Source organism: Microchirus variegatus, assembly GCF_963457635.1.
Source record: "Microchirus variegatus genome assembly, chromosome: 8".
NCBI lineage: Eukaryota > Metazoa > Chordata > Actinopteri > Pleuronectiformes > Soleidae > Microchirus > Microchirus variegatus.
Window position 1 is genome coordinate 24,883,278 of NC_139809.1, and position 27,849 is coordinate 24,911,126.

At 39.8% G+C, this 27,849-nt stretch overlaps 1 protein-coding gene across 1 annotated transcript in view; it reads right to left on the reverse strand.

Moving 5' to 3' along the window:
* Positions 1–27,849, reverse strand: part of LOC310930307 (neural-cadherin-like) — a gene marked incomplete at both ends in the record, with an annotated part of 101,715 nt that overhangs the window by 16,206 nt on the left and 57,660 nt on the right. Inside the window, 15 exons of the mRNA XM_083893240.1 lie at positions 1,769–1,892; positions 5,454–5,581; positions 5,701–5,828; positions 8,835–9,049; positions 10,839–11,116; positions 11,531–11,760; positions 12,692–12,876; positions 14,699–14,792; positions 15,523–17,131; positions 17,608–17,891; positions 20,273–20,416; positions 22,348–22,534; positions 22,867–22,994; positions 23,186–23,435; positions 26,075–26,242. Coding sequence (XP_083749366.1) covers positions 1,769–1,892; positions 5,454–5,581; positions 5,701–5,828; positions 8,835–9,049; positions 10,839–11,116; positions 11,531–11,760; positions 12,692–12,876; positions 14,699–14,792; positions 15,523–17,131; positions 17,608–17,891; positions 20,273–20,416; positions 22,348–22,534; positions 22,867–22,994; positions 23,186–23,435; positions 26,075–26,242 — 4,152 coding nt within the window. The remainder of the gene's footprint in view (positions 1–1,768; positions 1,893–5,453; positions 5,582–5,700; positions 5,829–8,834; positions 9,050–10,838; positions 11,117–11,530; positions 11,761–12,691; positions 12,877–14,698; positions 14,793–15,522; positions 17,132–17,607; positions 17,892–20,272; positions 20,417–22,347; positions 22,535–22,866; positions 22,995–23,185; positions 23,436–26,074; positions 26,243–27,849) is intronic.

The window sequence follows — 27,849 nt, forward strand, 5'->3', positions numbered from 1 at the left end:
CTCTCCCTCTGTACAAATGCTCCGTTTTGATCCAGCTCCACTGGACTTTGGTGACGCCAGCTGTAAATGAGTTAAATAGTGAAACGGCGGCACTTTTATAGCCGATGTTATGATTAAACTGGTCGGGACCCGGTTCTGGTCTGTCTGTATGAAGTGTTTTTTGTATTTCCAGCCCAGGAACATCTTGTGCGCTGTCGACATTATCGCTGCTGAGTCTGACTGCAGCCGCACGGTTTGTCAGTTGAGTCGAATGGCACATGACCAGAGAGAGCCGATCACAAGCGTCAGTTTTGGAAGGAGAAAAAAGTAAAAAAAAAAAGTAAAAACAAACATGAATCCATGGGGAGGAAAAAACTCCGAGCTTTTGTGGCGATTTTTCAAATGTAACTTAAGTTGTAATCATTGAAATTTCCAAAAGCAACTGTAATTTAATTACATATTTTCTCCCAGTAATGTAACTGATTACAATTACGTACATTTTGTAATTAAATTACGTAATGTCGTTACATGTAATTCGTTACTCCCCAACACTGCATGTACATGCATGTACTGTAAATGCACAATATTGAGGTATAGAACTGCATTAAATATAATGAAAAACACATGATACACATTCCTGCCAGTGGCTTTACATGATGCTGTTAATTCAGCATGACACTAATGGACCAAGAAACAAAGCCATACACCAACAAACTGGAGAGTAGTAATTGGATGCAACACGCAAACAATGTCTGTTCGACTAATGTTTTTTGTGAAAGGAAATGTCCTGGCACTGTCTGACAAAGTCAGGCCTCGTGGATATGCTGAGAAACAATGAATATACTAAATGGCAGCTTGTTTGCAAGAAATATGGAGAGATATCCACAGGGCAACTAAAAGTACAATCCTGGGTGTTACTAAACAACAGGACTCAGGTTTACACTCTGTGCATCTGCAATATTGAATGTAAAGACACAATGGATTGAATAAATACACTTGGCAAACTCCCTGTAGCTTGTGTGTTGTCTACAAAGCCACAGAAACAGGAAGAGGGAATTTAACCAGGAGCGCGAGCGAAATGCAAGTGACTTTAGCAATTATCAGGTTTGTGGTGCTGTCTTGAGGCCAAGGTACTCGATGCACTTCAGCGCCGGTGTGGCCCCTTGGTCATCCGAGCAGGTGAAGAATAAAAGGGAAACAAAGAATGTAATCTATTCTATTCTTATTTATAATCAGCCTCATTAACAGGCATCAGGGTAATGTGTGTATGATTAAAGGCGCCATATGTAAGAATGTGGCCAAAAACGGTTACTACACTCAAATTTAAATACACCCCTCCCCCTCCCCTCTAGACTCGAGGTTGCCAGAGCAGTTGGCGTATCCTCCATCAGCAACAAGCGAGGAGCGCCTATGGCGAGCTTTTTTAATATAAATGAGTGGCTCTAAGACACACAATTCTATTCTCTCAGTAAAGATCGAGATGTATTATAATTTATGGTAACGTTAGCTACTAGGGATGGATCGCAGGTGAGACTCTACTGACTGCAATGATTGGTAGACGGCGGTAGGTGGCGCCACATGCCAAGACATGATTTCAAAACATAAACACGATTTGCGGTCCGCAAAATGTTTTTTTAGTGCAAATATTTTGGCTGTACTGTTGTTGTTGGTGAGTTCAGTTTGTTATATGAACATTTTTCCTGAGTCTCTATGACACATTAGGAGGATTTTATGGCCAGTTGGGTTAGATTTATTACATAATGCACCTTTAATAAATACTTTATTTTACCTTGCTGTCCACGTGCAGGTTCCTTATACATCCAGTGAAGTGTTTGTGCTGCAGCTGTGGATATTCATATGATATGTTCTCACTGATTCCTCCCAGCTGCAATACATAACTTCCATTCAGATACCTGGGAAAGAAAAAGGGCAAAGCTGAGCACACAAGAAAGAAATGAAACAGCCACAATGTGAGATCTTGTGGTTACAATTCAAATCACAACCCACAATATAAAGTAACAGAATGAAAGCATGAAAAGAACATACACCCACATCATATAAGCTGTTTAAGTTACAATCCAAGGTTTCATTCTTTTGCTGCGAGGCCCTATCATCGCTGGTGTTGCTTTCTGACAACGTGCTATATGACTCTATTCTTTTTCTCTCCCCTTATTTTAAAAATATGTGCATTTGCCTTAAACTGTCAACATATAAAATGATTCAGCACAAACCTGTGACACCTTTGAAACTGAAACTGTCCACACAGAGGATATTAAACAATTTAAGTTTAGCTTGTTATCTAGCACATTGTCCATTTAATACAGTAACGAACTGTGCTGCCTAATGAGATGAGGGGAGGATGCAGACACAGATGCATAAAAAGTTCCTGAAGGTTTTTTTTTTTTTTTTATTTAAAGGTAAAGTCCTTATGCACATTTTTGAAAATTCATAAAGTTATTTACACAACAAAACAAAGAGCTCAGTGGCAGGCCGAGCTCTCGATGGGGATAAACAGACTCAGCTGTAGCAGAAGAAAAAACGTGCTTTTTTGCAGAAACATAGCCAAAAAAAAAAAAAGGTTAGGTGGCATTTAAGGATTATACTTAAGGATTTCATCAGCACTTTCTTGCCTCCAGAGAGAGGACTTTGTGGCACACAGAAAAATTGAACTGTGATTCTACAGTCTGATTTGATTCTGATAAATGATGCAGCTGCACACCAACACCATTTTAAGCACTCAATTTCTGTTTTCTATTTTTGATATAAAAGGGAGATAAAGAGAGAGAGAACAAGAGAGAGGGAGAGATGATTTTTTTTTTATGCTGGCAGAATACTGAATAAGCTTGGTACAAATTATTTGTTGGGGCCCGACTACTCACACAGGGGTGCGAAGACCAATTAGAATTCCAGGAAAAATTGCAAGGTACTAAACGTTGGTGAAACTGGACGAAAATTGGCAGGCAAATCAGAACTGGTGAAAACATTTATAAAATAAGGCTTATATGTAAAAGTGGTAAAATATGGCTTAGTACGGTGAAACTCGGCAGGACAAAGCTGTACCTAAGTTGCACTTAATTTCACTAAACTTGGTAGGAACATGTCACGGCTCAAGATGAACAAAAAAGTTTATTGAGACCATGACCTCAACTCAAGAGGAAGTCGACCATTTTGAATTTGGTATCTGTCTTGGTGATTTGCACTTTTCAAAATGAACAAACTCGTTTCAGTACCATCATTGTATCAACATAAAAAAAAAAATCATAGATCAATCAATCAATCAATCATCAGTGTGTACTGAACACATACAAAAGGAAAAGTTAGCAAGAGGCTCACATATTCAAAAGGGGCGTGGCCACAGCAACTATCGTAATTTTGGCGAATTTCGACCATTTGCCCCGAAACAGGAGGCTCCCTGTAACATTTCCATAAATTGCCCGATCTGCTCGGAACTTCATACATGAGGCAAGAAAACATCGGCACATGAAAACTAAGTCAAGGGCATAGCACCCCCTGCTGGTATCAGGGGGTGCTGTGAAGGCCTGCACAATGCTGCTCGCCGCTTTAATTACATATATTTTGAGGATTATCACCTTGGATCACTGCAATGCCTCGCACTTTGGGGTACAGATCAGTTGTCTCTTCGCTGTCTTTAGCTGGTTGAAAAAGCAGCAGCACGTATGCTGATGGTGAAGAGACAATGTGATAACCACACCCCTGTTCTGATGCCACTACACTGGCTTCCTGTTCAATATTTTATTGCATGATTTTCCCTGCAAAATAATGGACCACCTTGTCTGACTGAGCACCTTCATGTTCCAGTCATAATACTGAGGTCAGCAACTCAGCAGTTCCTGGACATCCCTAGCTCCAGGCTTAAAACTCCAGGGACAGAGCCTTTTCTGTAGCAGGTCCTTAACTGTGGAACAGTCAGCCTAACTATATTCGGGCTGCCGAGACCCACGAGAATTTTAACTCCTTGCTAAAGACCTATTTATTTGCTTCAGCTTTTAATACCAGATGAGGTTGTCTTTATTCATTTATTCTTTTTAATGATTTTAATTGTTCCCCTTTTATTTTTCTATTATCTCTGGTTTCCATTACAGTGTTTTCACTCATTTTATTTGGTGACATTTAGCTTATTGTATTTTTATTGTTTCCAATTAAACATTTTTGAATTTTTGACCTTGCCATTTCCATTATGAAATTAAGGAATGTGTTTTGCTAAGAACAGCTTTTTTGTAAAAATTGGAATATAAGTGTTAAAGGTGCATTATGTAATAAATCTAAAGCAACGGACCATAAAATCCTCCTAATATGTCACAGAGACTCAGGAATAATATTCATATAACAAACTGAACTCACCACAACAACAACAGTACAGCCAAAATATTTAATTAAAAAAAATATTTTGCATACTGCAAATCATGTTTATGTTTTGAAATCATGTTTTGGCATGTGGCGCCACCTACCGCCGTCTACCAATCATTGCAGTCAGTAGAGTCTCAGCTGCCGAGCTACCACGGGTTGCCAGTTACGTCAGAAAACGAAACCTAAAAGACCTCGGTATTTTTAATGTAGTAACTGCTTTTGGCCACATTCTTACATATAGCACCTTTAAAATTAATTATATCATCTCCACTATGAGGCAGTATTTAAGTGAGTAACTTTTAAACCAAACGTATGTTAAATTCAAACCACAGTCAAATGGGTTCACACAGTTATGGACAACAGCTAACTTTAGGTTATGCAAATAGTAATCCAAGAACTGCAATGCAAGCAAGTAATGATAAATAAATAAATAAAATCAATATCCAGCTTCAAATTTATATAATTTTATGAGAGCACAACAAACATGTCCTCAAATCCTTAAGGGATTGAAGCTATAGTGTTTGGTGTCTAAAGATAAGGTGAGAATAAGCTTCTTCTGCCTCAAAATCATAAGTGGATGTGGGTCCTTATACTTTATATGCTAATATAGTATGCTTGCAAAAAGATCATTTTATTTACCATGTTGAAGTATACGGTGTTGACTTAGCTATAATATAAAATTAATAACTTAATAACTCCTACTGTAAAGGTTAATGCTCTGCTCTGCAGATAACTGTACCATTATGGGGACATTTAGACACTGTCCCTGTGGGCCTTTTGTGATTTTAGTTTTTTTTTTTTTTTTTTTTTTTTAAAGAATAAACAGGAAACCTTAGTAGATTTGTAGTTGCAACCACAAGAAAACCCCAGAAGGATCACTGGGGAGTTACTAAAATGTTATTGTTGGTTACTTCAACCATAAATTCCTGGGTTCTTGAAAAACGTTTATTTTCCTTAATTTATTTTTATGTAAAAGTGTATTTTTTTTATGTCACAATTTAACACTGGAGGCCCTGCAGCTTTTACTGGCTTGTTGTGGGATTCAAAAAGCTTGGATTTTATATTATGTGTTGGTAGCAGTTGTTCTATTTAATTATTGATCTCACTTGTCCCTGTTGGGTGTGACCCCGCGGATTTCACAAGACGAGCGGTCCTCAGTCATTGCCCATGAGTCCACACCTTCCGTCTCCATGACGATGGCACTTGAACATCGATCGAGAGTGAAGCGCACTTCCTTTAAATTGGGGAAAGGTGAAAAGAGGTCATCACGGCTGCGTGTGTGGATTTATGAGTGTACAGTAGCCAGATACTAACTTTTAGCAACATGTAATGGCATGAATGTACTTCTCTTACCTTACTGTTACTCCTCACATCAAGACGATGCCATCGTCTGTCTGAAACCCCAGCGTTATTTGTTAACTGGAGGACCAATGTCCCAGAACCATGATTAATTTTTAGACTGGGTGTCCCACTGATCAGCTCTGAGGAAAAAGAGAGGTGCGAGTTTACACGAACAACTCTAAACTAAATAAACATCCTCGCTAGACGTGATTGAAATATTCAAAATGCCCAAAACACAACAACAGGTCTGTAGAGTAGAAAGATGACTCAATTTACTTGCACAGACAAGCCAAAGCCAAAAAAAAAGAAAAAAGCACTGTGTGATGAAATGCATAAAAAAGAAGTAAGATGCATGAGGCATGGGGAAATCGCAGGAGACATATGAATAGACAATGACAATATAAAACTTTGAGATTGGAACGAGGGGACGGAAAAATGGCTACGAAACAGGAGATTAAAAAATAAATTAAGATCGGTTTAACCAAAATGACTGAGCTATGGATGATCCAAGTCATGGTAACTGTTTCTGGAAGGACATGATCCCAGCAGTTTTTTTTTCTCTTCCCTCCACATTTTTAAGTGTTCAGAGACCCATAAATGAAATGAAATTCACCTTTTACATAATGGGGTGGAGGTAGAAATCTCAGAGGCACACGTTTTAAAATAAAACTATCTTCATGGCAAGATATGACTGATGGCAAATTATAAAGTATGATAAGTGTCATTTGGGTAAAGAATATAATAAATGTAATTTGTATGCGGGTGTGTGTGTGTGTCTATAGCTATAGTGTAGCTACAGGCTCTGTCAAAAAATACACTACAATGGTTTATATTACATATTACTGGCATTTCAGTACCATCATCATCCTCATGTTTAGTCAAACAATTTCCTTCTTTAACCGACAAAAACATGAATATTTAAAAAGAGATTAATGTATAACACTTCATTACAATGCTCATGTTTGGTTTTGATGCACTAAAATTAATTCTTAAACACAGAGCGTATTGCAGATGTGGCGACTCCTGCTGGTGTCTGACAGTAGTTGGGAGTAGGTTGCTGGATGGCAGGGGGCTGGGCCAGTTTGGCAATTTGATAACTGGGGACACCTGGGCCGTATTCGGGTTTGCCATATAAGCAGGTTCTCATTCACGGTGTCTCTCTCTTTTTCCCCTTGCAGACAGACGCCTGTCTCCCCGGGTGACGCGGCAGCCTTAATCCTTAGTTCTTTTGATTTCTTTTATGCATCATGTAACATCCACACACACCATATTTACCATGCATGCACACCTTACATGACTGATATGACTGACTCTCACACTTCACGTTATTGTATTTCCTGATTTATCTTTATTATTGATCTAAATAAATATGATTTGTTATTCCTTTAACGGTGCGTCTCCATTTGTTTGTCATGGCCTAGAGCCAGCTGTGACACAGAAGACACGTTTGCGCAAGCGCAATTTACATCGTAATTATGCGGCAGTTAGTTGCATTGTTATTAAGGTTATTAAGGTAATTTCACTCACGCTATTGCAGGAAACTGGCAAATCTGCGTCTTTGTCACCACAGAGGCAAGGGTTGGAACAACGCCTGTACAGTTTCCATTTTCAGGTCTGTTGTATACTGTTTTAACATGCACAATCTGGTGTTCATGTGCAACTACAGTGTTTTTTGTAATTAAATAAAACTTTTTGTTTTTCTTCATTTTAATTAGTTAATACACTATTTTAACATGCAGTAAATTGTAAATCAAATAATGAAAGTTATTATATATTCTGGAAAAATGGGCAAAAGCACTTAGTTACAGGACATTTTCAGGCCTTTTTATCTATAAAGCAAGTTGTGTCTGTGTGTGTCTGTCTGTCTGTCTGTGACAGGCATTTCTCGCTGACCGTCAGTCAGATCGCCCTAAGACTTTGGATATGGGTTGAGCATGGCCCGATGTGTGCATCCTTGATTTTCAAGTTTTTTGGAGGAATTTTAATTTTCACTGATTTATCACGTTTCACCAGGCAGGCAGCGACTCATCAGCAGAAGCTGCACGGTCTGGAGCAGAGAGGTGGGAGTGAAGAGGCTGTCCTCATGGTGGGTGAGACATTTTCACACGGTTCACCGCAGAACATGGTGTTATACTGAAACGACGAAGTCAGTGTCCATTCACCAATACGCAAGCACATATTTATTTTGCATTAGCATGCTATTACTTTGCGGCTAAATCGTCAAACCTGTTTCCAAAGGTAAGCTAGCGAGGCTACGATTAGCATTAGCGTAGGGCTAACATATTACAAACACTGTGCAATCTCATTAGGCACAACACAATTTTTTAAATTTTCAATTAGCATTAGCGTAGCTGTTGTGACCAGGCAGGCAGCGACTCAACAGCAGCAGCTGCGCTATCTGGAGCAGGGAGGTGGGAGTGAAGAGGCTGGGCTAACTTGGCGAACCTGTTTCCAAAGGTAAGCTAGCGAGGCTACGATTAGTATTAGCGTAGGGCTAACATAATACAAAAAATAGAAAAAAATAAATAAATTGCAGTGTTTGTATTATGTTAGCTTTTATGTTCCTTATCATGCATTACCATAACTGAAAAACCTTCTGCAGCTCCCACTATAGGAATACATACTTCCCATGGGCAGTGCACTAGTTTTTAAAATAAGCAATAAAAAAAGTCCAGACGGACATTTTGAGGATGAGGTGTTAAAGGGTTAAAGCATTCATAAATACTGTGTATGGTAGCTATAAGGTATTGTACTTATATATTCTACAGATATTCATATAGATATTAATTGAGATAAATCTTTAAATACCATCCTTCACCTTCAGGACTGTTCAAGCCTTTGGGTCAGTGACAATAAACCCTGCTGAGTAAGACACTGACGGTTTTCCTACCACAGCCTGGGGTTATATACGTATACACATTAAACTGTACAACTGGGCTGCCTGTGTAACATCATGTTTAATGCTTAGTGTATTACTCAGGAGAGTGAGTGCCCTTTTCCCTCAGCAGTGCACTAACAAACAAAATTTGCCTCATATATCTGATTAGCTATCACCCAGTAATAAAATGTACAGAATTAAGTTCCACGTTTTGGTACAATAACAGCTCAGAGGCCTGCACATCTAATTATTCATACTCATTCTTTACCTAAAGCCATATAGTCTTCAGCATCCCCAGGCATGAGAGTGGCTACCGGGCCGGCATACAGGAGAAGTCCATCGTCTTCCTCTGTCATAAACTCTAGTGAAATATGGCTATCAAAGCACGGCCTTATGGGGGGAAACCAGGCATAGCCGTCACCAAGGAAACTGAGCCTTGTCTGCTGACAGTCTGGCCCCTCAAGCTGTGGGGGACAGTGACACCTGAAGCACCAAAAAAGGAAAAAAATAAGAGAGAAAATCAAGGCAAAACACATGGAAAGAAACAATCTGTGCGGTGAGAAATCTCCACAATGTCAACTGACAGCTAAGAAAATGCTTTTCTCAATCAACTGTTTGCATCAGACAGGAATCCGTAAATATTTAGTTCCACATTAAATCAATTAACCGTGAACAAAACATTACTCTGTTCTATTCTCTATCTATCAAAGCTGCTGAAGCTGAACCCTCTGGAGACTATTCCTGCTCTGCACATCACATCTTCTTTGTTAGGGGATAATTAATTATATTTCTTTCACTTTTCTATGTGCTGCACCGCCACTAATTTCCTGCACTTATTTCATTCATGCCCATGCACTCTTTTCATTCCTAACATACTAAATACATGCTATGCAGGAGTGAAAACCCTGCTTCTTGGTGTTATATTGTGTAACAGATAATTCCTTGTGCAAAATCCGTAGATTATTTTTTCCCCCCTCTCTCTACAACATGGTAACTGTCATTAATTAATAATACAAAAATCACAATAAGAAGAGTTACATGCAGCGATGAAAAGCAGCCCATTCAATCACTGCAATGGTGAAGATGGAAGGGACTGGTTGATCTCATCCTGTCCCCTTCAATGCAGGCATGTGAGACAAGCTGGCTTTGCTGATAATGTCAAAGCCATCTATTTTCATGCGGCGTCTGAGTAAGGCTGTGTGTACTGAGGCTGTTAGGGGCTGTTTCTCCACATTACTGTTTATTCTGCAGAGGGGGGAACACATGTGAAGAATACTGAATGCATGCGGCAAAAGCGATGTCGTAGGATGAGTGTCTCCATGCATAAATATGCACGTCAAGCACAGCACCTCACTCTTTCGTAGCTCTTTCATGTTATTCATGCGAGCAATGCCAGACCTCATCAAGAAGTACGGGGGAATATTTTTCTTTCTTTGATTGACAATATCTGATCAGTTGCTGTCTGGGGTTGCCTATTAAGCTCTTCTGACAGAATATATATCCAAAAATTGGTTTCTTTATGGTTATTATACATTTATAGAATAGCACATATGGCATATAAGGGAAGATATTCTTCTCAAGGTCTTCTCTCACCACACGTGCACGGTGCACAGGCTTAAGTCAACACTTGAGAGATAAAAGCGTAAACAAGTTCTGTACATTTTCTCTTTGAAGACCAATCTTTTAACAAACTTGCGTGTTCATGCAAATGGCATTAAATGAGATTTAGAAAAGTTGTAAGCAAAGAGGGGGCCAGAGTTGGACTAATCCCTTTGCCCTATATTTATCTAATCTGGGCATTAGTGTGAGAACAAAATGAACTCCATGCTGTTTCTTCTGTGATAGACCACCGCAGTTACATTTTCACTACAAGGTGAAGGCCTACAGGGTGCAGACAATTATCAACAGTTACAGCGCTGGTGAGTCACCAGACTACAAAGGCTATGTTCAATATGTACACATCAGTTCTGATATAATATAAACATGTAAGATTTCAAATCTACAGACCTATATATAAATATGTCGGCAAGATGTGCATGCACATACATGCACATTGCTTCCCAGGCTACAGCCTTTTGAAAATCCTTGTCGTCTAAATTCAGCAGAGTAGCTCACGTAAGTCAGGTGAAGTTAAATTAGATTTCTCATGAGAGATTCAATAATTCTGGTCTCAATTTCTCATGATGCCACACCAGGAAACCGATTTTTTCTCTCTCTTTAAGAACTATTTTGAACTAAAATCCTCTTGAACAACTTCAGATATGCCTCTCACCTGTATCCATTATGCATGTCGATGCAGGTCCCTCCATTAAGGCAGGGGTTAGTGGGGTAGGAGGAGCAGGGTTGGTGGGTCAATTCTCTGGCAGCACAGCCACACACAGCAGAGGATGTCACATTCACCGAGACCAGGGCAAAGGCGCCTGAGTCTAACAGGGTGGGCGAGTCACTGATGCTCAACTGTGTGGAGCAGCCGCTAGATGTCTTGCAGTCCGTGCACACACACTCATCTACCTGCACCTGGCTCACATTCACATGCAACATTGACTGCAACTGTGGAGAATCAGAGGAGACAAACGAGAAAAAAATATTACAATTACTGTGATTGTCAGTGATGGGAGTTCATATTTCAACTGTTTTTTTTAAAAATTAAATGTCTTTCCATGCAATGCAAAATGGGAAGGTAATTCCTACTCTACTAAAATATTTTAATTTGAGCTTAAAGAGGGGAGAAATATCACGATGATATAACATGGGCAAAAGAAAGCATGTCATGAGAGACAAAGACAACAGATGAATGGATGAGACAAAGAGACATGACAGGGCCAAGTAGTAAACAGACAGAAAGTTGGTGTGAAAATAAAAGGGCAGATAAAAGCCCCACTATCTCTTCCCCTCAAGCTCCCAGGTGTACAACCTGATATATGAGCATTGATCTCTATCTATCAGACATGATGGTATATATACCTTCTTTTTATGTGCAGCAAGGACAGCATGCAGTTTCTCTGGGAGCACGTAGCCATTCTCCGTTAGCACATAGAAATGAATGTCCACCGTTTTCTCCTTTTTGTCTGCTATGCTGAAAATGTTGATGCTACCCGACCTGACGGAGAGGGTTTCAGACAGGAAGACCCAGAATGTCTCAAGCCGGCTCTTCCCCTGGACACGGGAGCTGATAAAATCTTTCGCTGTGATGCCTTCAGGGAGACAAAGGATGAGAGGGTTCATGCAATAAGAAAAACTGACTCATCAATGACCACTACAGAGTTTTAGCAAAGTCTACTAAGTTCCTGCTTCCATTAGCTCAAGAGGTAGCCTGACATATCCCACTATTGATCCATTTCCTCAGTGAATCATCAATAAGGTGAATGATTTGTGATGCAGTCAAAAAAAGATCAATTATTCCTCCACTGAGATAAAGTTAAAGGTCTTGAAGAATTGCCATGTACAAAAAAAAATGCATGGCCAGAAAATCAATCATATTTGTGGTGCCACCTTCCAATAATATCTAGAGAATGTGGACAGTCATCTTTAATCTCCAAAAATGATAATGACTTAGATTCAGAGGCATCCATAATAGTCCTCGTCTCTTGCCGAATGGCTTTTAAAATGTCAAGGACTTTACCTGACACTGCCAAATTGACCTTTATAACTCCAATTTGCTCTGAGAGATTGACAGAAAAATGAACATAAACTTCAGACTCCAACATACAAAGATGAAGAAAAAGACAGTTCCCAGCAAGCCCTGTGAATGGTTGCTTCGCAATGCTTAGAAATGCTAAACAGAACAAGTATAAAGATTCATTGTGACAGCCTATTATTTCAGCGTTAACTGCATTGACAACCTGATAATCATTCAATGAAAAGTACCAATTTATTCATGCCTGTAGCCTCTGTCTTTCAGCATCAGCTTCAAAAGGGAACAGAACAACAGCAGTGGCAACAAAGAGCAAGCTTTCAATTTTGTGGAGGACAAGGGTCATGCAGAGGCATAACAGGTACTGAATCACAGCAGCACCCATCTATGTTCCAGTCGCCCAGTGAAGCAAACGTGTACAATAGATCCATCAGGTGAGTGACTCGGTTGTATGGTATATGTAACCGTGTGTTTTCTTTTTTTAATATTACCAGTCAGATGCAGAGAAGCAGAAGAAAGGATGGCCTTTTCTTCCAGCTCCCTGACATGAACTCTGACCCCTGACATCACATTGGGCCACACACCATCAGACACCCAGACCCTCAACCAGTAGCTGCCTGCTGGAGTGTTTCGTCGCAGGGTCAATATTCCTGTGGTCTGGTTCAGCCTGAAGTATCTGAGAAAAGCAAACAAGCCATTAAACGCAAAGTATGTCATTTCTGCCACCAGGGGTCTCTCGTTTAAAACAAAAAGGCCTAGTTTGATGATGCGGGAAAGCAGCATAGATTATGAAATCATGAGATCATGAGTATCATGAGAATTGTTGTCTTGTTGTCTCATTTGATGTCTCTGTACGTTTGCACTTTACAGGGAGCGCTTTGGCAGCAGAATGTGCAGCAAACAGCGGTGAGTAATCATGATCCATCAGTGAGAAATACCCATTATAAAAAGAAGAAAATAAAGACAGCACATTGTTACAACTAGTAATACCGAATATTTCCCTCCACATGCTGGTGTTTAACGGAAACACAAATCACACAACACAAACACAAAAGCAGAAAACACGAAAACATTAACTCACAACGCGAACACAAAAGCAGAAAACACGAAAACATTAACTGACAACACAAACACCAATTTTTGAATTAATGCTTTAAACAACATGCTTTATGTTTTAAGAATGCTTAATACTCATAATGCTTTATACAATAAAAAGGTAAATAATACACTGTCAGGATTCGATTCTACGACCTTGCCGGTATAAGTCCATCTTGTTATCCACTGGACTATCGCTGATGATGAATAAGGGGTAAAATAGTCATAACTTAAGGGAAACTGAGGGAACAGTTTACAATGGATTTTTATTTTTTCCACACCTGACCCTAGCAGGGCTCCGTAGGAAAAACAACGCGCGTTGTTGTTTTTTGAATTGCATTTCCGTTTTGAGATGCATTTCCATTGTGTTGTGGCTTTTTTGTTTGCGTTTTTTGATTTGGTTGGCGTTGTGAGATAATGTTGTTGTGTTAAACGCTGTGGTGTTTGTGTTTTCTGCTTGGGGCGGGATTCGATTCCGTTTTGAGTTAATGTTTTTGTGTTTTGATTTGCGTTTGTGTTTTTTGATTTGCGTTTGTGTTTTTGATTTGCATTTGTGTTTTTGATTTGTGATGTGGTTTGCACCTCAGGGCCACCGTACAGATGTAATAAAATGGTACGGATTTCTATGGATATAAAAATGCTGGAAATTTTGGTAAGTACACTTCTCAATTACATACTCTATACATAACTGTCTCATTATTTTGTTTTAGATATTTCAATGCAGACATGTTACGTGTTGTAGTTTGACTGCTGTTGTTTCCGAGCTTTTTGTTCAGAGACATACTACATATAGTAACAGTAAGAAGTTAATGACTTGATCAGCTTTATCTGTGTTTCCTGAAAGTCAGAGTGGAAAAAAACATGACGAGAAAAACAAAAAAAAAAGAGCTTCACAGTCATCACGGTAACTGTCAAACTTTATCATATGAATAAAACAAATATGCAATTGGTATTTCAAATCTGACCTGAGGGTGTGAATACCTAAAAGCTGCACAAGGTCCCTGACCATGGTTCTACAAGCTGTTTCAGCTTAGGAACACAGCTACTGGTAGAGATTGCTTGTTTGTTGGAATCTGATTTGATTTACTGAGATGGCAACGACTCTTGAAGGCCACGATTAAAGTCCGTTTTGAAAGTGCAGCTTGTATGAGAGGTCAGGGAATTGGATCTGAGATTAGGAGAAGTACCTGCTAGGCATGTTTTAGGCTGAGTGATATCACTCGAAAGAGGTCTTGGAGAAATACAGCCTTAACGCTAAGTCCACATCCTTTTCATTTTTTAAATTCTACACTGTTGGCAGTTCTTCTGGTACATCATTGCTTTAGCACTTGTACTTGTGCTGCACATTTGGAGATCAGCATGTTTTCAGAAAAAAATATTTGATTTTTACAGGGAGAGCTTACTTGGCTGCACTTGTCTCCAGAGTGTAGGTCTTGTTGTCCCAGTCATCAGGATCTGGGGCATACACCTTCCCCAGGACTGCATTTTCCATCCTTCCTGTTCAAGGTAAACACACACACGCACGCATGCACACACACACACACGTTGATTTCGTCAGGACAGAATCTGCTGATGCCGACACTTATCTTTACATCCCTCTCTTCTCCTTATCTTGCATTCTTGTGTTCTGTTCTACTTATTATCCTCATAACTGTGGAGCCCCACTGCTGGAATGAATAGACTCTCAGTGCTCCACTTCAGAGCGCGTGGAGCTTAAGGAAGCGGGGCTATCTCAGTATGGATTATGTTATTATTGACCTGCAGTGCCAGAGTGCTGCAGCTGGGTAAACAATGGCAGTCTGAATGAGTCACAGTGCTCCTGCTTTCTACAATTACCAAAACTGCCAAGTCGGTGATTGTGCCATCAAAACACTAACTAGCCGACAGGCGTAAACAACTTACCCTGGAGGTTAAAAACACTACAAAATAGATTAATTGTGATCCATAATGTGACGTTCATGTGAGCTGTAGGCAAAGGGAGGACAGGGGAAGGACGTGCTGAGGGCTTGAGAGCGGATTTGACAACCTTATTACCATAACACAATGCTGTTAGAATGTAAAAGGAAGAACATAATTATGAATTCCAGACTACACTAGAGCAGGTATGGGATTGAAAACTTTTGTAGCCTCATTTTCTCCTCTTCAATGATGCTCTGCCTGCAGAGCAGAGCTCTATAGCGTAAACAATGGGCAAAGAAAATGAAATGAGTAGACCTAAGCAACTCACCCTTACGGCAATGCACGTAGACATCTTTCTCTCCAGCCTGATGGGCGTTATCATTCTGGTCACCAATGGTGATTGTGAGTGTGTTTGTGGCTGTCATTGGTGGAGTGCCGCTGTCAATCATAATCAATGGCAAGTGGAACTCACTCTGCCGTTCCCTGTCAAATCTCCGCAGGGCAGTGAGTGTTGCCGAGCCATTCCCATGATCTTGTAGGTGGAAGTCATCAGAGTAAATTGAGGGTAGGGACAGAAAAAAAGGAGGCCCCTGCTCTGGGGAGTCCCTGTCCACAACATGAAGCAGAGTTGAGCTCATGTTGAGCCACACCACTTGAGATGCTGGACTGTTCTCCCACACCAGAGGTGTATAGGCAGCTTCCAACTCTGGTCCATTGTCATTCCTGTCTAGCAGCGTCAGGTAGACCCTAACACTGCCAGTCAATGCCGGGGATCCCTGGTCTGTCGCCATGACAACGAGTTCATAACCTGCCACTGTCTCCCTGTCCAAAGAGCTGATAACTGTGACCACGCCAGCTTGACTGACTGTAAAATGTCCAAATGAGTCAGACTGGGGGAGAATGCTATACAATATGTCCCCATTCCGACCTGAGTCAGAGTCAGTGGCCATGACCTGAATGACACTGGTTCCTACAGTAATGTCCTCAGCCAGAGGAGCAAGCAGATGAGAACTTGGGACGAATACAGGGGCATTATCATTCTCATCCTCCACTTGTACCAGACAGTGGATCAGGCTAGAGAAGTCAGAGTCCTCCACTTTAATGGTAAGGTTAAACTGACGATTCCCTATCTTCTCAAAGTCCAGCTTCTGCTTCAGTCTTAGAGTGCCCCTCTGGTCTAGTCTGTGGCTGACCATGTAAAATTGCTGATCTGGGTCTCCAGCCACCACACTGAAGGTCAGCTGTCCATACATGCCAGCATCAAGGTCCAGAGCGCTCAAGTCCAGAATAGGAGCATCTTCATCAGTGCTCTCTGGGACACGAGCACCACACCAGTCCACTCGAAACTTTGGGACGTGGTCATTGATGTCTGTCACAACTATAGTAGCAGTAGCTGTACCCGTCATGCCCCCACCGTCCCGTGCCTCCACTATCAGCTGGTGATTGTCAGCAAACTCTCGGTCCAGACCCTCCGCTGCCACAGATACGGTTCCAGTGCTGGAATCAATGATGAAGAGGTCTACATTGTTCGCGTTTCGTGAATTCTCCATAATCCGGTAGGTGAGGATAGCGTTCTGGCCTACAGCAGCATCATCGAGGTCTACTGCAGTCATTTCCACAACAAATGTTCCAGGGGGGGAGTTCTCTGCCACGCAACTGTGGCAATTATCAGGAGCACAGGAAAAGGTAGGGGCATTATCATTGATGTCCCACACGTTAATAATAACATCTGTAAAACCAGTAAGTCCCTCGCCCTCTTCATCCGTTGCCATGACAACAAAACGCCAGACAGCACGCTCTTCTCGGTCCAGGGTGCGCTGGGCATACATCTCCCCGGTAATGTCATTGATCATAAAGTGTGACTCTGCCCCTTGGCCATGAATGGAATATCGTATGGCGCCCTGGTCTGCATCTTTGTCAGGGTCAGTGGCTGTCACCTGCAGAGATAAGGACAACTTATTCAGAAAATGGATATTAATTCATCCAGACAAACCTAAATTACAACCTCCTTTTATTTATTTTCTGTCACCTGGGTCCTTTTTTGCTCTTGAGTTTTTAGACAGCCTATTCAAGTGTTTGAACTACTTTTTTTCTGGCCACCTATTTTAAAGCAATGAGCTTTTATTGGGCCTGTTACTTCCATTTGCCCTTAGAGTGTGTCTGACAGTTCAGCTACCTCCTCAAGATTCATGTTGCTATATCTTACCAGTATGATAATTCTACACATCTTTCAAACTATGATTGCTTAAACAGTCAGAACTGGTTCAGTGAAATTACATTTTATTTTACCTCTTCAAATACTCTAAGCTATTGAATTAAAGTGAGCTTTCTAAAAATTCTAAAGAATTATAGTGAGGATTAATATGCCTATCTGCCCTATAAAATCTTTGAGCAGAAATCATATCAGCCTCACCTGTAGTACAAACACAGGTGACCCATCAAGCTCCTCTGTGACGGATCCATAATACTCGTTCATGGAGAAGACCGGTGCTTCATCATTCTTATTGACCACAGTAACTACCACGGCAGCATAGTCTTCCCACTTCCCGTCTGAGGCGAGGACCAGGAGCTTGTATCTCTTCTGCTGCTCATAGTCCAGTGGTTGTGCAATAAAGATTGTCCCCACTTCTGGCTCGATGTCAAAAACACCCCCTTTGTTACCGGATGTTATCTGGTAGCGCAGCTTTGCATTGGCCCCTGCGGCAAGATTTATAAAGTGCATGACTCTGAAATAACACTCCTTCCCAAAATAGAATAAGGTAAATAAACTTTAACAGTAAAGCAAAAATACACAGAGGTGAAACAAAATGCTGGGTACATCAATGTTGCCCCTTTTTCTTAATTTTAATGGAATTACTACAATTTTGGCAACAAAAGAAGGGTATAGCCACAAGGGTATTACACCTCATTTCCTCTGAGAGCTAAGAATTAGTAGATTTCCATGTATCCCTTTCTTGTTTTGATTACTTAATTAAATAGAAACTTTGTATCTCATCTCCTCAGCTTTAATCAGATACTAATTAAAAACGGGTGCTGAAAAAGTAAAAGGGAGCATAAGAGTGAAAAGCAGCATAATGCACTGTGACAGTGCCCTCGGGGGAATGATTTTGAGGCCCAGGAGAGGGTGGAGGGATGTAGTCTTGAAATAGGGAAGTGCATATCTCAACTTATCTACTGTCTCCATGGAGACCATCCAATATATGGGTTTAACACTGGAATAGATACGATAATCTCCCGGAATGCACATGCTTCATTTTCAATCATCCTGTTGGGGTAACGTAGCTACGATCCGATGTAAATACACTAATCTGTACTATTAACACAACCCCAGCTGACAAAGTGTCCCTTGCCTCCCACAGGGATCGGGAAGGCTTACAGAAGTCAAGACCAAGGTGGAGTTTTTAAACAAGACAGATTGAGGATAGGCTCTCGAAATCAAGTACAACAGTATTGTAACTTTAATGTTGGGGGTTGGTATTATTCTACAGCTATTCATCATTAGTGCTGCAGCCCGGTCTAATCTGCACCCCCACTCTCCATAAATACTTGATTAACAGACCTAAACATGCCTGATAAAAAAAAAGGATCCTAGTGCTGTACAGAGGATGAGCAATTGCTTTATTGCTTAAATCCCGCCCACCCACTGTGTGGGAGCATGTCACTCTTTTTTGGAACATATGTGCGGCAGTGTGTTACCAAGCACTCAGATGACTGCTGCTGTATCTAGTCCACAGCATGATTTTAGCTGCATGATTTCAGCAGCGCTTAGGACAAATTGAGGGGGAAAAAAACTGGTCACAAGGTCACTTGATATGCGCTTCAACAAATGCCGGGAAAATTCCACCCCCACCCTATCCCCAAAAATGGAAAAAAGATTGCCTACTTGGCATGTAGTTCCCTGCCAAAGTAATTCTGTGATTTCAAAAAAGAGACTGGTGCAAAAATAAAGTGCATTGCAGAAACCTGTTAAGTTAGGGCTGGGGGTGAGCGGCTGACAGAAATATATAATATATGGTGCTGTGAAAAAGTTTTTGGCCCTTACAAATGTCTTCTGTTTTGGCTTTTTCCTCACACTAACATGTGATAACAAGATCATCAAACACATTTTTATATCAGACGAAGATAACCTGAGTAAATACAGAAATCCGACGGCCTGTTTAAGGTCATGCCACAGCATCTCAATCAGATTAAAATCCGGACTTTGATAGGGCACTCCAAAACCTTTATTTTCTTTTTTCTTTTTTAGACTTGCTGGTGCGTTTCGGATCAATGTCCTCCAGCATCACCCAAGTGCACTTCAGGATTTTCTGGTAGAGAGCAGAATGTAAGGTTTTGTCAATTACAGTGGTCCAGGTACTGAAGCAGCAAAGCAGCCACAGACCATCACACTACCACCACCATGTTTGACTGTCATACGTCGTATGCTGTGTTGTGTTAGTTCTACTCCAGATGTAACGGGACACAATGGTTTTGGTCTTGGATCTCATGGATGCCAAATTTGCCCTGTGTATTTCTTATCGTTGAGTCATGAACACATGACCACCTAAACTGAGGAAAGTGATGTTGTTCTGGGTTCTTTTATGGATGAGTCATTCTTGCATTCTTGGTGTAATTTTGGTAGACCAGCAACTACTGGGTTCGTTTTCTCCATTTGTGGATAATGGCTCAAATTTCATTCAACTGTTTTGGCAGTAATCAGGCCTGCGTGAAATTGAACTCAGCTATCCAAAAAAACAGTTAATTGATGATTTAACAAAGGGTAATAACTTTTTCACATTGGGCCAGGTAGGATTGGATAGTTTATTTCCTTTAATAAATTAAATCATCATTTGAAAACAACATTTTTATATTTATTTGCGTTATCTTCGTCTAATATTAAAATGTGTATGATGATCTGAAACTTGTGAGAAAGATGCAAAAAAAGAAGAAATCAGAAATGGGGAAAAATAAATTTTCACGGCACTGCATATACTTAAATTGGTTTTTGGTTGTTTGGAGTCTTTAAACTTTATTTCTATAACAAAACTTCAGTAGAATCTTCATGGGCCCTCCTCAGTGTGCTGTGTAATGAAGCATACCTTCATCTTCGTCATTAGCACTAACAGTGACAACAGTCAGGCCCACATCAGCATTCTCATCGACTCCGACTTCATACAGACGCTGAGCAAAGAGGGGTTTGTTGTCGTTGACGTCACTGATGAAAACCCTCACATACGCTGTGTCTGCAAGAATGACAGAATGGCAGATGATTAAATGACACAGCAAACAAACAAACACACACACAAACGCACACGGTTAGCAGATGTCTGAATGTGAGTATTTCCCCACCATCTGTTTATTGATTTTTACAATTAATTGTCACTGTTTATTGGGGAAGAGTCACTTAACCTGATGTCATGTGCCTCATTGACATGGAAATCAGACAAAATATTATTCAGAAAGATGTGCTGTAAATTACATAAATAATTCATATTGTCAACATTTTATTGTTTTAACTGGGCTAACTGTTTTCTGCAGAAAGAATAACATTAATGGGGCTAAACTCTTCAACAAGCTGCTTTTTTTGCAGAATAGATAAAGAACCTCTCCACTGGGAAGGTTAAATATTTATAAGATGACAAGTGTTTGTGTCTTATCAGTGCACTGCTCATTATGCTGTTTATTTCTTTAGTTAGAAAGAGTAAATTATCAGCTCACAAAACACATGGGTGACATGTTAATTTGGAGTTGTTGCAGTAAGAGATGGTGGTGGGGGAAGGTGGCCCTATTTCCTTAGACTGTTTTTACATTTACCACCTCCCAGGGGTAACGCAAAGAGACAGGTAATGTTTGTAGAGGAAATGAGCCCTTCTGGATATGGGAGATACGCAGCACAAGACACAGCTAAGGCTCATTGCAAATGCTAAGCAGCTCTGCAACTCTGCTCCAAAACATCACCCTTTACCCCTAATTCCGCCTTCACACACGTTGGCAGAAGACCCACTTCTGATTACAAATGTCATCCCACATCATTCCACATAGAGACTAAGGTTTTATAACTGACGAAATGTCACAAAGAGAGCATGGTAACCAAACATGATCTAATAGTTAAACACTGAACAATGGAAATTGAAAACAAGGAGCTGGAACAAAAAGTATGCGTGCCAAGAAATCTCTGAGCTGGATATACATGGAAGAGAGAGAGGCTGTCTGGTCATAGTGTGGAATGAATCAAATTAAGATTTACATTTCAAAGTCAATCCTAAGGTGTAAATGAATGCAGTGTAATGCCAATGATGTCTCACTCCAGCATCACACAGAGGACGCACTGCTAATACTGAAGTTTGCCCTGTGGGTCTACAGGGAAAGGACAATGCTACTTTTTTAATGGACAGAACATTTCACCAGGGCAGAGGCCACTTCAAAGTTATTTCTCCCAACTTTCACTTTTATAGCTTTGTGAATGTAACGACAGTGAAAAACAACAACTAAAAAAAACAAAAAACAGAAATACATTAAATCTGAAACATCTAGCAATAACTTGCAACAATATATCTGTGAATGGTGTTTGTGTTTACCACAATAAAGGCTTGGGAAATTAATCACAGAGCGTTAGATGGGAAGATGGTTAACACTTTCATGTCATGACAGCAAACTGAGAGCTGGTTGGCTTACTATAGGATGACATTTATAATAATAATTATTATTATATATATATATTTTTTTATCTTTTGACTCATTGTTTAATTATTTATTTTTTATTATTTTGTTTAAATTCTTTTTTTTTTTTTTTCTCTCGCATTAATTCATTTGTCATCTTATTTTGATAAGATGAAAGTTTTATCTAAACAATGACTTATTTATTTAATGGTGAGGTTCTCGATAAACCCTTCCAGGGTTTGTAACCTCTCCAGCACTGACTCATTGTACTTTATCATATATTATCTATTGTCTATTGTATTGTTATGTAATGTTCTATTAAAGTGCAAACAATAAACAAACAAACATTTTATCTTAGTTTTCATACAGACTGTGATCAATCAACTCATTGAACTGACAGCAATGAAACAAAGATGCCTCCAAAATCTTGAATATTTAATTTTACAAATGCCAGAGGAGTTTAAATCTAAATTAGAAGGTTTGATGTCATTATTCAATTCTAAAAATGTCTGACCTGTGTTTGGCTGTTTGTTCTTGCCAGGTCGCGCCGACTCCTGGCCATCTTCTGACTGAACTCCCAACAAATAGGAGCTGCGGGCCTCGCGATCGAACACAGCCTCCGTATAGATGACCCCAAGTTTTGGATCAATGCGGAAGAGACTGTGGTCACCACTGCTGTCACTCAAAAGAGAGTAAGTGATCTGCGAAGCACAGGGATTTTGAAAATCAGATGACAATTACTTTTCAAGCAATAACCTGCTGAAATGTTATGAGGCCTATTATATTCCCAGAGTCTGTCATCTCATAAAAGGCAACACCTGATCGATACAGTGATATTGTCACAGTCAGTCGCATGGCTGCAACTGCACAGTGCCACCTTGACAACGCCGTGACAACTCTGAAGCAATAGCTTCCACACACAAGAGAATTTTGTGGCAAACAAAAAACAGTCATCAGATTTAATAATTCCTCTCCTCTTTAAAGGTATTTTCTGGTACCTGTAGAATTTGAACATAATAAGTTAACAACAAACCACTCCATTCAGGCCCAGGTCTTTATCGTGTGCAGACACTTGGAGAACCAAAGTCCCGATCTGGGCTCCTTCTGTTACTGAGGCCTCATAGATGGAGGAGGTGAAGAACGGCACGTTGTCGTTGACATCTTCAGAAAGAAGAGATATTTAAAATGTAATTAAAGATTGCATTATAATATGTTGAGAATTATTTCCCTCAGTTAATTATCACTCACTAAATGCCATTTATATATACAATCAGAGATACAATTAAATCTGATAACAATTGATAACATTTGCAAATGAAATCACCTCGCAAAGAAAAAAGTAATTGTTATACCTGTAATATTGACATAAACTGTGCAGAAAGCTGCAAGAGGTACCGCAGCCACGTTCTGCGCTCGGACCCGGAGAGAGAAAAAAGGTGTGGTTTCGTAATCCAACGGCTCGGACACCAGAATTGACGCAGAGCCGTCTTCACGGTTTGGGGAGAGGTAGAAACGCACTGGCATGTTGGTTTCAGGGACCATCCCTTCCTCCAGGTTGTAGGTCACCCTCGGGTCACCCAGCTGTGAAGTTGCCTTGATTGTCTGTACAGGATGAGTAGACTCAGGTCATGTAAAATCATAAAACAAGAAAGCGAACTGAGCAGTGTCTGTTTGTCATCTATTTAAAATGAGAAGAACAATAGCTGTTGACCAGAGCCAGGAGATATAGGCTCAGCATAAAGACTGGAAGCAGGGCTGCGGAATCAACTCGCCTGACTGCATACAAAGTGTGTTCACCTCCTATGGAGACTCTCTACAAAGCACTACTAGTTGCTTGTGGTAAAGAGACAAGGTCAATGCATACAGCAGCTAAGGACTTACAGTACATACCACCCTGTCAAACCACAATTTATTATTTACAATAAAGAAATATCCTCATCTGAGCACTTTAGAGACGCTGCAAGCAGAGAGCAAAATCAGACAGTCTGGCACGTCTGCTGTCAAACTAGGGTCCTGACACAAATTTCAATGAAAATTTAATTTCTTTTTTTTTATATACACAACAAACATATATGCTCATACATCATACAGGTGTTGTGTTTTGGTCCACTTATTATTATGTGATCCAATATAACCACGCACGTGAATTGAACTTGATTGATCAATGTGTTGTTTTAAACATGCCTGGCGTTATGATCATGACGCTGACCAGGTCATGCAAGAGGTTTTCTTTTTCTTCTAAATTCCTAGCAATTAAAATGGCAAAATCCTGAAATACCAAAGCACATATTTTCACTTATTGCAGTAGTTTGTGTTAAATGTGAGAGTAAGTGTTGCTTTTCTATCATCTCAAACCACTCTGGCATCAACAGGGCATTTTTGCCCAGAGAACTGTCACTCACATTTCTCTATTTCTAGCCGTCCTCCATGAACCCTAGAGATAGTTCTGCGTGGAAATCCCAGTAGATCAGCAGTTTCTGAAATACTCAGACCAGCTTGTCTGGCTCCTGCAACTAACCAATGTTTAAAGTCACTCAAATTGGTTTCCCTCACCGTTATTCTGATGCTTGGTTTGACCTTCAGCAGGTCGTCTTCATGTCTAAATGCAGTGAGTTGCTGCCATGTGATTAGATGATTAGATATTTGCACCTAAACGAGTTGGGGTGTACTCAAGTGTGCACAACAAGTTTGTGAAAATATATAGTCAACCAATATTTTTTATTTTTGTACATGGTTGCAATGCGAATAACCTTTTTACTCCTGCTTCATAGTTTATTCTCAACTGCTGTGAGCTGTTTACCCACCAAAAGAATGTTATTAGTCTGGGCTTAAAGGAACAGTTTTTTTTTTTTTTTAAATTGGGAAATGTGCTCTTTTGCCTTCTTGCAGAATTAGATTATGAGCTTGAGCTAAGAGGCAATGAGCTTATGTTTAGAAACAACATGGATATGGTTAATTTGGTGAAAGAAAAATGGGTACACAACATGCTACTCACTGAGACGTGGAGCTGCTCATGAATTTGCAGTCAAGCTATTTCTTATCTCAGCTCTATCAACGCTTACTTTACATCAAGATCGGATTGTCAAATATAATGTATTTGTTGTTTGTGGTCTAAAAGCAGCTTATATTGTGTTAAATTTTAATTATTGTGATTATTGATTTTCTGACATAATATCAGATTTCCTCAAGGTGAATCACCTTGTAAAGACATTGAGGGGAAAAACACATGTGCTGGCCAGGTTGAGCATCATGTGAAATATTTAAGATGAATTTAAGTAGGCAGCAGTGAAAATCATTTGTTTCAGTGCAAACATTTCAAAATGAATAAATAAAAGGAGTTGAATTTTTAGAGCACTGATGATGATTTCAGCAGTGCATCCAAAGAGAACATGGTGTCTAAATAATGCTCAGACTGTGTGCAAGCAAACAAACCATCAGCTAATTCAATTACAGCAACTCAAGATCAAGAAAAATGCACAACAGCATGCAGTATGTCCTGTTATAAACTGGGAACCTGCTAGCGGCTGACAGATAGTGGATTTTTAAAGGCTGATAGAATAACGATAGTTTGAAGAAAGAAAGAAAGGACAAGACAATAACTGATTAGTCAGCCAACAGTCCTACCCGAAATTAAATAGACATAGAGCTGAGCTGTGTTTTATCAATGATTATATGATTATAAAAAATGAAGTGTATTTGTGTACATCGTCAATGATCTAATACCTGGTTAGGAGTGCATCTTCACCCACAGGGTGGCAGCAGTAGCAGTCATTTGCTGTTGAGTGAACTGAATGTCTGTGCAAAAGCATTGCTATTTCTGAGGGTCACTGAATTCACCTCATAGCCGCACTTGTAAACTCAAAACACTGTGGACCCATCAGTACTAGTACAATGGCGCTCATGCTCTGAAGGTTGTTTTTGCTTGTTTGCTTGGAGTGCCTTAAACAGTTGATTTGCTTATGAATAATCTGGAGGAAAAACTGCGTATACACACATTTTCAGCAAAAATGGCCTTTAAATTACCAAATATAGCAATGACCCATAATTTATTCTGGGCTTGCTAATAGCCAGTGGCAACAATGGCTGTGGAGCCTCAATTCAGAACAGTTATCTGTGTCTCTACATGACAGGCAGAGACTGTCTGCACCAGTGTCCACTGTTTGAAAAACGTCATGTCAGAGCTTATTAATTGGCAAAAACAATTAATCCGCTAATACCTGCTATCTGACATGCATACATACCACTATTGGTGTGTCTCTGGCAGTGTTCTCTGGAATGACAACGCTGTAGCTCTCCTCTTCCCACTGTGGAGGCTGGTTCTTGACATTGGTGATGGTGACTGCCAGCTCCACAGAGGTGTTCCGGCCTCCCCCGTCAGTTGCTACGATGTCCCGTGTAATGTAAGTCCTCTGTGGTCAAGAGGAAGAGTTCAGATTATCAGCGTTTCCACACCTTCATCACACACAAATTTAACATACATATACACTACCGTTCAAAAGTTTGGGGTCACTTAGAAATGTCCTTATTTTTGAAGGAAAAACACTTTTTTTCCAATTAATATAAATTAATCAGAAATACACTCTTTACATTGTTAATGTGACTATTCCAGCTTCAAACGTCTGTTTTTTAATGGAATATGTACATAGGTGTATAGAGGCCCATTTCCAGCAACCATCTCTCCAGCGTTCTAGTGTTATGGTACATTGTATTTGCTAATGGCGTTAGAAGGCTATTGGATGATTAGAAAACCCTTGAAAACAGTATTGCTGGTTCTTTGACAAAAGCAAAGTTTGAAGGGCAAAATTATTATTTTGAATACAAATCATTATTTCTAATCTTGTCAATGTCTTGACTATATTTTCAATTCATTTTGCAACTCTTTTGATGAATAAAAGTGTGACTTTTAATGGAAAACACACAAAAATAAATGTATAGGTGACACCAAACTTTACATTTATAAGATAACACACATGCATGTATAATACCGCCTTGACAACATGCCCTGAGACTGAAGCTGTTTTATGAACACCACTGTGAAATACATTTAATTTAGCCAAAAACAACAGCGGCAGTGTGTGTCTCACACAAATGTATTAGGATATAAATCATGTTTTACGAAAGCTCCTCTACTTTTGTTATAATTAAACCAGTAGGAAATAAAGGCTTAAAACTGACCAAGGAACTATATTTCATGAACATGTACACTGTAGGGGGACACTAGAAATGTCTTTAAGAGGTGATTATAGCATTTAATTTTGTTTATCTTAATGAGATAATGTGTAACATCAATGTTATACTCACATCAGTATGAAGACTAAAGCCTTCTTGAATCCGCTAAAGGGCCTTTTTACTCATATTGGATAATTGTATTTCTCTGTACCCGCTTCCATAAGATAACTCTAGTTATAGTGACACTGCGCCCTTAATAATAAAAGAAGAAGCTCACATAAGTATCCCGTTGGTAGAACATAACATTTCACCCATAAACTGTATTATTCAACCAATGCAAATCACGACCTAACAACTCTGTAGTTGTGCTACAGTAGCCACATTAAAGAAAAAGGAAGTCTCCCTTAACTTTTAATTACGTTTTCTATTCCTGGTACAATCCAATTAGTATTTGTACAATTCCATTCTAAATCTCGAAACCATAGCACAAAGATCATAATCTGTGATGTCAAATGTGGACCAGGCAGCTGCTGCTTTTACAATAAATTATTGGCTGACTGAATTTGAGGTGACACCCAACCACGGCATAAAAGTATCAGCTCTGAACCAGAAAAAGTCCAAAATAATATTATGACTATAGACACAAAACCCTCTCTATCTCTTTGTGTTGTTCTACGTGGAGCTGTACTGTTGAGGGTGTTTGGCTGCATCAGTTCAGCTCTATGTGCTGTTGCTGTAAGGCATATGAATATTCACTGTTGCTTATTGGCCTTCATATTCCAATGAAATGCTAATTAATTGTGAAATGTGTTGCACATTTTACTGTCAAATGTGGCGGGAACATTCC